The sequence below is a fragment of the Eleutherodactylus coqui genome, chromosome 4 (genome assembly GCF_035609145.1).
Source record: "Eleutherodactylus coqui strain aEleCoq1 chromosome 4, aEleCoq1.hap1, whole genome shotgun sequence".
Classification (NCBI taxonomy): domain Eukaryota; kingdom Metazoa; phylum Chordata; class Amphibia; order Anura; family Eleutherodactylidae; genus Eleutherodactylus; species Eleutherodactylus coqui.
Window position 1 is genome coordinate 245,040,899 of NC_089840.1, and position 11,832 is coordinate 245,052,730.

At 44.9% G+C, this 11,832-nt stretch overlaps 1 protein-coding gene across 2 annotated transcripts in view; it reads right to left on the reverse strand.

Moving 5' to 3' along the window:
* EXOC6 (exocyst complex component 6) overlaps positions 1–7,106 on the reverse strand; it is a 232,202-nt gene extending 225,096 nt beyond the window's left edge. For both annotated transcript variants that reach the window (XM_066600991.1, XM_066600989.1), the window contains exon 1: positions 6,965–7,106. In XM_066600991.1, the coding sequence (XP_066457088.1) occupies positions 6,965–7,080 (116 nt within the window). In that variant the 5' untranslated portion in view covers positions 7,081–7,106. The remainder of the gene's footprint in view (positions 1–6,964) is intronic.
* Between the last annotated feature and the right edge of the window lie 4,726 nt (positions 7,107–11,832).

Genomic DNA, 11,832 nt, shown 5'->3' on the forward strand with positions numbered 1-11,832 from the left:
CCCTGAAAAGCATCCAAAAAAGTGTAAAAAATAAAAAAAATATATATACTCACCTTTTTGCAGCTGCCGGGGCTCAGCCGCGTCCAGCCAGCTCTTCTCCTGAACTGCTTTCTGTAGTATTTAGCAGCCGGGGATTTGAATTCATGAATGGGTGAGTGCGAGCTGCCTCTGATTGGCTGAGGGCTGGGACCAATCAGAGGCAGCCCATTCAGCAGGCGGGGATTTTAAATCCCCGCCTGCTGAATACTTGAGAAAGCAGTTCAGGAGAAGAGCCGGGTGGACGTGGCTGATCTCCAGCAGCTGCAAAAAGGTGAGTATATATATATTATGTATGTATGTGTGTATATATATATATATTTGAAGCCCTTCCATGAAAATTACTACAGCGCTTGCCGGCAGCACATTGCTTTCAATGGAGCCGGCTGTATTGCAGGAGCGCAGTCATGTCGGAACAGGAAAGGGCCTTCTCCAAAATGTTGCCACAATTGCCTAAAACGACTTTGTAACATTACCTTCCCAGGGAATAAGAAGGGCCAAAGACTGAAAACAACCCCATAACATTATCCTTCTTTTGGCAGATTACGCAGTAGACTCTGGTAGGTGGCGTTTTCCGGGCTTCCGCCAAACCCAGATTCGTCCATCAGACTGACAAATAATGAACTGTGATACATTACATTAGCGGACATGTCTACAGCACTCCAATACGCGGCACACTATACACCCGTATTCTGACCCTTTGCGGATGCTCATTAGCTTGTGTGCGAATGCGCAGATGAAGCTGGTGCCAGTACACCTTGCTTCACTGCCAACTGGTGGATGACCATCAGGCCTTATTCACATCTATGTGCCGTTTATGCTTGCAACAGACAGGCCTTAGCTTGTGCGCAGATCAGGCCCATGTCGGTACACCTGGCTTCACTGCACGATCCCCGGAGGCCCCTGGTGGTAGCTTATCATGGCATGCCAGTCTAATCAGGAGGGGGACCAGCCAGCGTGACTGTTTAGGAGAGCCCATCCACCCAAGTGACTCCTTACTGGTCATATATAACTACAACATTCTGCGCCATCCCAAATCTGCTGAAATATAGAAGTTCATTGTGAACCTGTCGCCCTCCTGGTTTAACAGGTTGGTGGCAATTCAGGATGGAATTTCCCCTGTAGAAATTCACCCTGTGTCATCATATTCCTCGCAGAATGGGCATTGCGTATTTGCGCACATCAGCGTTTTTATTACTATACTTTTTGCGCAAGCACAAAGACACACTGATGCTCACAGCCACTGAAATAGCCAATAGTTTCATGAGTTCAAAATGTCCTCGTTCCCAGGAAAAGAGAGCAGGCTGCATATTTTTTCGCACAACCATATTGTGCTCGCCATGTGAATGAAATCAATATTAGCTGCGTATTGCGCACCCACTTTTTTCGTACATAAATACGCTCATGTGAATCCAATCTAAAGGGGGAAAAAACCGATAGAAGTGCGAACGTACTACCGCTATATGGAACATTTGGTAATTCAGGTTTTCCGTTTTAAGACGCGCCCAGTGCTTATCTACTGTATGTATCTAGTCACACTGCAATTTCAGAATTGGGCTCTGTTCACATCTGTTATAGTGACTGTCTTCGAAAAACTGAAGCACACATCCGTTCTGAAGTCTCAGATAAAAAGTGCAGCATGCGGTACTATTTTTACTATGAAAATGCTAGCGGACACGAAGAAAGTCCAACAGATCGCATTATAGTCTATGAAGACCAGGGGCGTAACTGTAGGGGGTGCAGGGGATGCGGTTGCACCCGGGCCCAGGAGCCTTAGGGGGCCCATAAGGCCTCTCTTCTCCATATACGGAGCCCAGTTCTATGAATAAAGCATTACAGTTGGGGGCCCTGTTACAGATTTTGCACCGGGGCCCAGAAGCTTCAAGTTACGCCTCTGATGAGGACCATCCGATGCTGCCAAGATGGAGAAGGAAAACGGAGGCACAAATGAAAACGGCTTGATAGGCATCTATGCGTGGCTGCCCTGGTAGGCTTCACTCGTCTCCAGGCTGCCATGCTAGCCCATTGGCACCTCAATCATGCTGACTCTTTAGATGCACGGTCCGCTTTGACTGTGACACCTAAGCAATTAACTGATGCAATCAGAGCGAACTCCGATCGCGGCAGTTGCCAACGGCTGTCGGAGCTGTTGGGTATGGAGTGGACCCAGCTCTCAAACCCTATGTATATTTACATTAGGCGGTCGGGAAAGGGTTAATGCATTTAAGATGTTAAGGCCTATATTACAACATTATGGCCGGCTTCACAGGACGTAAGTGCATTTGTGCAATGGGCGATGCGTTTTTGCACGTGCCTGTGCGTGTTTTACAGTATTTTTTGCGCGCTCCTGTAATGCATATTTGCGCATGAAAATAGTATATACTGTGAATTTTTTGGCTCAGGTGAACGAACCCATTGAAATCAACGGGTTCTGTCCACTGTTTTTATTGCGTGTGCTCAATACGCTGCGCAAATGCGCTTGTGTGAATAGGCCCTAAATCCTGAACCAACTGCGGTTTTGATCACCTGAACTAACAGCATTCAATGACGCAGGACTCAATTATAAATTACTGGATGACCATGAGAAATTGGCCTTTACCTGTAAAAACCACATGCGCAGAAAACCGTTTCGCAAAGTAGCATTGATTCACAATAAAGCGCGTGGATGCCACTTTGGTCGCTTCGTGTGGCCCCACCCTTTGTCATATATGCCATTTTTTACTGTTAATTAGAGGAGTTATCACATTGCGAAGAGTTCTGCAATGCAGGGATATTTCATAGTCATTATCAGCTGTGGCCTAATTAGGCTCTGCGCAAATGTTTGTATCACATAGAGATCACAGCGGGGTAAATGAGAGAGGAGGAATTCTCTGTAACAAGAACGTGCAGCGCTGCTTTTACCTCCCGATGAAAAATATGAACTATTGGGGCTTTCAACTCAAAAAGATTTAACTTCGCTTATAAAAGCTAGGGGCTTAAAGTCTTAAAGAGGAGGAACCATTCACTGGGGGCCGTTAGCACTTCTTTAAATTCACCTATGGGAAAAGCCCATGATGATGAACGTAGTTCTAGATATCTACGGGCTGAGAAATGTGTAAATCATCATCTAGGCATCTGACAATATTCCTGTTGACATCCTAGAACTGCAAGGTATTAACCCAAATCGTGGACTTGCAACAAAAAGTGAAACATTGAAACAAGCGGACAGTTCTAAAGAATCCCTGCAGAGAACACCTCTTGCTTAGGGCTCCCTTCTACTGGCAAGGTAATCGCACGTTTTCAGTGTGATGCAAGAGTGCGAGCTCTCACAAGAAAGTCCAACACATGTTGTGCTATGACAACCTTTCCACTAGCGATGTGTAAGGGCAAGCTGCGATGCGAGGATTAAGGAGGATTGTTTCAGCGGTTTGCATTTTTCTGTCGCCCATACAGTGCAATGGCAAAACAGATTCTCGCATCACAGCGCAAAAGCTGGCGATTTTGCAGCGCTGCGATGCAATTTTAACATTGCGATTTTCTCGCAGCGATATTGCTATCGCCAGTGGAAAGGAGCTCTTAGGGTGACTACCCACTAGCGTTTTTTTTCTGCTGCCAATTTGCAGCTATTTTTTTCTTCCCATTGTCAATGGGACTTTTTAATGTTAAAAACGCAAAGTTGAGTCGCGTTGCGGTTTTAACATTAGGAAGTCCCATAGGCACCTCGAAAAAAATGCAGCGAATTCGCTGCGGAAAAAAACGCTAGTGGGTAGTCACCCTTATTTGTTCCATTTTCAGCAGATGAATGGCTGAGAGGGTGGGGCTAACCAAGGGGGGTATCATAATGATTTTTGTTAAGGGAGGGAGAGGATCCTGCTGCAGTTAGTTGTCCCATTGCCAAACACAGGATTTGAGGAGGATAAGAACGTACATGGCTAATCTTCTGGGAAAGAAAGAGAAGATTTCTTCTTAGATTCCTTAGTTTTAGGCCACCTTCAAACAAGCATATATTTGTTTTCTATTAGGTCTGTAATAAGGCGCTAATATAAATCTATAGGACTAATCAGGTGGACATATTTTCACGGCCATTTTTGCATACTTCGTATATGTATTCTGTTCTATTGGATCAGTAATTTGCCCAATAAAAAATAACAAAATTACGGAGGCAAAATATATTGAATGGGGTAATATATATGTGTGTGTATATATATATATATATATATGAGTGATTTTTTTTTCATGAATCATGGTGCGGGAAAAAATCATGTCATGTTCTATGCTTGGGCGTTCCCTCAGAATGACAAAAACATTGGGCTGACAAAAACATTGCACAGCATGCGAAGTGCACGTGAGTGCAATGCGATGAGAGGTTTCCTATTGAAAACAATGTGAAAGACTTGTGGATCCTCACCATTCGTAGGAGCCCTCCAGAATGCTCCTCGAACCAATTCTGGACAACTGGGCTCTGATGGAACTGTGCATTATCTTGCTTGAATATTCCATCACTATAGGACAGTGGTGGCGAACCTATTACACACGTGCCAGAGGCGGCACGCAGAGTCCTCCCTGCTGGCACGTGTCGCTATCGGCCGCTCGCCACATTACTGAATACCGTCAGGTGCTGCGGCTCCCCTGCCGGCATTCACTCACTGCGCTGCTAGCGGCACTGATCCCAGCGCACACTGTGACGTCAGTGTGCCGTCGGGCTCCTTGTCCCTCCTGCCCTGACGTCTCCTACTACTTGGTTCCACAAGAGCGGAGAGGAGGCGTCCGGCAGCACACTGACATCACAGTGTGCACCTGTTGTGCATTACTAAGGAGTGCTGCGGGACATTCTCTATACGATATTGATTACAGTGTCACCGGGATTATTGCTGCCGGCAGTGCAGCGAGCAGAGGAGCAGCACCGCTTCCAGAAGGAGAAGGGGGTAAGTGTGTGGGTCTCGGAGGGAGGGTGGGGGGCCGCTGTGGAATGTCACTATTGTACGGGGGCCCGCTGTGAGATGTTACTATTGTACGGGGGGCTGCTGTGGGATGTTACTATTGTATGGGGGGCTGCTGTGGGATGTCACTATTGTACGGGGTGCCACTGTGGGATGTCACTATTGTACGGGATGCCGCTGTGGGGTGTCACTATTGTACGGGGGGCCACTGTGCGCGTCACTATTGTATGGGGGGCCGGTGTGGGGTGTCACTAATGTACGGGGGACCGCTGTGGGACGTCACTATTGTACTGGGGGCCGCAGTGGTCATCCCTATTATACTGGGTGTCGCTATGGGGCAGCACTATTATACTGGGGACCGCTGTGGGGCGTCACTATTATACTGGGGGCCGCTATGGGGTGTTACTATTATACTGGGGGCCGCTGTGGGGCATCACTATTATACTGGGGGCTGCTGTGGGGCATCCCTATTATACTGGGGGCCGCTGTGGAGGGTCAATATTATCGTGGGGGCCTTTGTGGGGGGATCACTATTACTGCTAGGGGGGTCACTATTACCGCTGGGGCCGCTGGAAGGGGTCACTATTATCGCTGGGGCCGCCATGGGGGGGTCACTATTATCGCTGGGGCTGCTGTGGGAGGTCACTATTAACACTGGGGCCATTGTGGGGAGGGGGTCACTATTACCGCAGGGACCGCTGTGGGGGGGTCACTATTATCCCTGGGGCCGCTGTGGGGGGGGGTCACTATTACCGCAATGGCCGCTGTGGGGGGTCACTACTAACACTAAGGCCGCTGTGTGGGGGGTCACTATCACCGCAGGGGCCGCTGGGGGGGGGGTCACTATTATCGCTGGGGCCGCTGGGGGGGACACTATTATCACTGGGGCTACTGGGGGGGGTCACTATTACCGCTGGGGTCTGTTTACATGTGGCGAAAATGGGCAGGGCTGTTTCAAAATAGACAGGGTTCAGATTTTGACTGCTTTTTGGATGCGGAAATGCTGCAGAATTTTCCACAGAAATTTCCGCTGAGGACATTCTGCAGTATTTCCGCATCCAAAAAGCAGTCAAAATCTGAACCCTGTCTATTTTGAAGTGACCCTGTCCTTTTTAGAATTCATAAATCATACGTCGTGATAAGCTCCGCCCCCTGACGTGTTGTCAGCACAAAACAATTGATACCATGACTCATTGGACCACGCAACATGTTGCCAGTCCTCTAGCATCCAGTAAGCATCCTCACAAGTCCAGATGAGGCGCTGTATCCGGTGTCACGGTGTTAACAGAGGCTCCTTGGTGGGTCTTCTGGTCCCATAAGCCATGGAAACTAAAGAACATTGCACTGACCCATGGAATATGAATGTAGGGGCCTTCTGCATTGAATGAGGATGTGATTTCTGCTGGAGTCACTTGTCTGTTTGCATGGACAATTACAGATAGATATCGCCAGTTGTGATCATTAAACACCCAAGTGTGGCCACTGTGGACGGAGGAACATTAAATGCCCACACAACTTTGAAAATGTAATGGCACCCAGTATCAGGATGACATGAGCATGCTGGCCAGTGTTCAGCCTCACAAGTGAACATCTCACAAGGTATACAGATGCGGGTAAGCCCAAATCATCAACACTTCATAATCAATTTACATACTGCTATCCCATAACTAATGGCATGTCAGTGTATAATGGGTTAATCAGCTAATGACTTCTACGAACAGAATACACAAACATACTGCATGTCTTTTATTTCTACGGAGAAGTCTGCAGGGAAACACCTGAAAAAATACTGTACCTATAACATGCTAAATTAGAGAAAAAAATACAATAGGCCAAAAAAAGCCTCAAAAGTGAAGAAGAACACTACAGAAAATGGCAGTTTTAGTGCATTTCATATATTCTTATTGACCGGATTATGCATAGCTAGGACATTGTTGATCAGTTCATGATAAACACAGTTAAATACTTGTCTATCCTTTTCTTATAATGAAACCATTAAATAGTTTTACCTTAATGTAGATCCCAGCGGGAGCTCCAGGGTTTCTATCTCGGCACATACTTTCTCATAGATTTTATCCCCATTAGGTTCCTCTAATTGCATTTCAGCTTTGCCGGCCGCTGCCATAGTTGTGGATGATGGAATATCCTCAATTGGAGTTTTGTATTTTGTTTTTACAGAAAAATTATGTTTAGTCAGCACCAAAAAGGAGAAAAATTCCTTGCTCTAACCTGACCCTAAAAAAGCTGACTAGGGATTCATAGGAACAAACAAAGGAAACCTGGTTCTAGATAACAAAGTACATTCTTGCATATGCAGAAGATCAAGTACACAGCAAAAAATGTCCCGATCCTTTCTGCCGTGCCATGCCAGCTCATATGGGTCATGTGTTGTAAACTGCCTGACGGGATATTTGTGGTTTCCATTTGAGTTGCATTCCTATTGAGCACAACTAGAGAGACTGTCAACTGACTGTACAGTTGTAAAAAGTTACAGCACCCATTGGCATCCATATGTCCTCATTATTGAATACAATTGCTAGAATGATCAAAATTTACCCAATTGGGTCTCTTTTCACATGGCAGTCTTTGGGTCACTAATTAGAATTTCTAAGCCAAAACTTGGAGTGGGTCCAAAACGTGGGAAAGGTGTAAGGTTTCTTTTCTAGTTTTTCTCTGTGCAGGTTCCACTCTTGGCCAAGGGGTCGTGTCATGGTTTACACCTCAACTCTTGAAAAGCAGATTGGAACTGTACCCCTGTGAGATGGAACACCTGACATAAGACCCCTGTGATGCACCAAGTTATGCTTCCAGAATGCCAGGAATGAACAGACACTGCCGAAATAAGCCATCTCTGCCATTGCAGAAAAATGCTGATGTCCGGGGGTTCCACCCTGATCCCTCTTTTAGGGATTTGGGATGTACCTAATGGATGTTCCCCCTGATGTAGAGGGGAAAAAGAGATTACAGGACCTTACAAATATTGATGCAAAATACTGTCATTTGAAAGTAGCTAAACATGCTAACTCAATCTACTACCATATAAGTCACGTTGTGCATTAGTTTTAGGCCCAATGCCCACGGACAGAAATTCCGCAGCAAGATTCCGCATGGAATTTCTGCCATTGTACACTGCCATAGGATTGCATGCGTGCACGCAATTCTATGCAGATAGCCGCAATTTTGATCTTGGAAAATCCGTGCGGTAGCAAAATCGCTGTAGAAATCGAGGCTCGCACAGAAACATCACCGCTGATGCGCCGGCTCTGCTCAGCACATGTGCGGCTGTGCGGCAGCCGGCACATCACAGAGTAGAGAGAGAAGACGCCGGACCGGTAAGGGGGGGTCAATTCAGGGGCACAAGTCGCATCCCGCTGTGAGAATTTCGTAGTCGGAATCCGACATGGCCGTGTGCATGAGGCCTTAGGCAGGTGTGAAAAAAATGCTGCATAGTAAGCATGCTTTCAAAAAGAGAAGTGTTCATTGTTTTTGTTTTTTATTCTTTTTTGCCAATTAGCAAAGTAAATGAAAAAAAAAAGGAATTAAATCAATCCTTTGCTTTCAAAACAGCGGCAATTCTTGTAGGTACACTTACACCCAGTTTTTGAAGGAACTCGGCAGGGAGGTTGTTCCAAAGATCTTGGAGAACTAACCATAGATCGTCTGCTTGCTCAAATCCTTCTGTCTCTTCATGTAATGCCAGACAGACTGAATGATGTTGGCATCAGGGCTCTGAGGGAATCATATAATCACTTCCAGGACTCCTTGTTCTTCTTTACACCGAAGATAGTTGTTAATGACATTGGCAGGATGTTTCGGGTCGTTGTCCTGCTGCAGAATTAATTTGGAGCCAATCAGATGCCTTCTATTTTTTGAAAAAATTCTTACTTTGCAGCAATTTCTGCCTAAAACTTTTACACAGTACTGTAATTTTGTATCCACTTTTTATGAAAAGACTAATCTATGGAATGTTTCATCAGATGGTATATTTAGGGGTTACTCCCCTGGGTCATCTACAACAAAGTCCAGTGTTACTATGGAGGGGTCACTAAGACCATAAACATGGCAAAAACGAAGTACACCCTCTTTGAATTCTATGATTTTATGTATCAGGACATAAACTCTGGTTCTTAGAAGTCTTAGCATTAGACAAATACAACCTCAGATGATCAACATCACATGACAAATTACATTATGTCATTATCTATTTAACAAAAACTAGTTCCAAATGCAGAAGCAGTGTGTACATAATTAAGTACACCCCATGAATCAGTAGCTTGTAGAGCCTCCTTTAGCAGCAATAACTTCATGATTCGCTCGCTGTATGACTTTATGGGTCTCTCACATCATTCTGGAGGAATTTTGGCCAACTCTTCTTTACAGCATTGCTTCAGTTCATTAAGGTGTATGGGCATTCGTTTATGTACGGCTCTCTTAAGGTCCCACCATAACATTTCAATTGGGTTGAGGTTTGGACTTTGACTGGGTCATTGAAACACCTTTGTTCTTTTCTTTCTCCTGGGAAGATTAACTGTCTTGAATATTTTCCCTTCATGACATCTTTCCCGCTGTAGAATGATGGACTCCAAATTGTTTGGAAATGTCCTTAGAACTCTTCCCAGATTGCTTCTTTAAGATAATTGCTGATGTCTTTCCTCCTTGGCACTGTGTTAACACATACCTGAATGCTCCAGACCAGCAAAGTGCCACAATTTCTGCTTTTATAAAGGTGGTCACGCTTACAGATAATCAATAAATCAAGGACATTTGGCTAGCAGCACCTGGCTGCTACTTACCCTCTTAATTCCTATGGAAGCAGTAAAGGTGTTCTTAATTTTTCTCACACTGCTTCTGCATTTTGGCATTTACTATGTCCTGATATGTAAAACGATAAAATTCAAACTTGTACTTGGTTTTTCTCATGACTGTAAGTGCTCAGTACTGGTCAGAGGCAATCCTAGTTGGTATTGAGTCCATTTCTTTACTGTACAGTTAGCTATAGAGTAGTCACATAGCTGCCTCAAGGATTCCTCAGATGGATAAGGTTTGGCTTTCTCGTTGTTTCTTTTTTCTGTTGTCCCCATCTGTTTTGATTCTACATAAGCATAAGCAGCTAGTCGGGAAGAGTATACAAGTCAGAAAGGCTACAACCAGTCTAACCTGTCGCAGATACGTCATCTACAATTATGTTGGTGGACATTCTGCGGTCCTGAAGCCACACCTGTATTAAAAAATAACTTCTCTGATAACTTGTTGGTATGATGGTTGTAGGCTGTGTTCACACAGATCTGTATGCCTCTATGATTACAGACTATGAGCATGTTGGAATTATCTTGCAAGATGCACCTATTGATGCATAAAATTCTGCATCAAAATCCGCATGTGCAGTATGCACAGCAAAGTAATATGTTATATGTAATATGTTAGCTGATAGAATGTGTCACAATGGTTTTTGCTGTAAGATTCCGTATGGTAACTTGAGCATGCCTCTGTATGAAATTAAAGACCTACAGAAGTACTGTAGAGCCCTATAGACCTCTACGGGTATTATATGACTTGCTTGAGGTCTAACTCATTCTGCACTATGTTTATCAAGTCTCACGGCCAAACCTGCTATGCAGTTGCCAGCGGGTGTGCTAATAAATTATACATTTATTGATAATGATAAATGATCTGCTTATTCTTATTATACAATATGAGGGTATTAGCTTTATAAACTCACTTAAGTTATATTATACACATCGGTGGGGCTGTAGGGGCTGTTTTCATTTTCCTCTCTGCATTTATATGAGTGCGACTTGTATATATCTGATTATATTTCAGACCATTTCACCTGCAAGCTACAGGTGTAGAATATTATGGCGTCTGCTGGCGTATACACTCACAGCTCCACATAATGAATGGGCGCAGACCAGCATTTTAATAGTATTCTACACCTAACCAGACGTGCAATAGTCCAGATGGTTCTAGGCAAGGCGACTCCGTGGGCTTCTATCTACTGCAAAACAATCACTGCGGTATAAGAGTTAGTGCTCCTTCACACTGGCAATCACGATTTTGCCGCGAGGAAATCTTTATCTTTGTCCCCGTGATTTTTGAGAATCACCCGCTGCTTTTTCTCGCAAAAACATGATTCTCTCGTGCGATTTTCTAGCGAGATTTTGCTGCAGTATTTTTTTTAGCACGATTGTTAATAGGACTTTCTAATATTAAAAACACATGAAGGCTGCAGGATATTTCTCCCCTCGCTCTCCCCCACCCCTCTCCATTGACTTAACATAGCAGCCATTCAATACTGAACGGCTGCTATTTACACTGAGCATTCAGAGTTCAGCTCATCGTCCATCGTTTATGCAGCATAAATGATGAACGACGAGCTGATCGTTCAGTGTAAATTGCGGCTGTTCACTACTGAACAGCCACTATGTTATGTCAATGGAGAAATCTCCTGCTGACTCCCCGTCCCCTGCTGGCCCCACTTTGAGCAAGCCAGAAATACTAGCTCCCATGCAACAGCACAGGAGCGAGGACACACCGGGACGAGTGTCGGGCATCGTTTGTGCCGTCTAAAGGGACCCTTAGCGACTTTGCCTAAAAACGCCGAACATACACAATGTGTAGGGCGTTAAAGAAAAATAAGGCTCTCTAGTGTGTAATACACGTTAAAATAGCTTTCACACAGCCTATTGTTCATTAGTTGTCCATTGAGATATCGCTCGTAAGGGGATCTCCATGCAGAGTTGCAAATTGCTGCATTCACAAATGTTGATTCATCCTAAGGCCTCATTCACATGAACCTCATTCACATGTGCTGGTGTGTACATAGGTGCACACAAAACTGGCGCGCCCATGTACGTACACAAACACACATGAACACAAG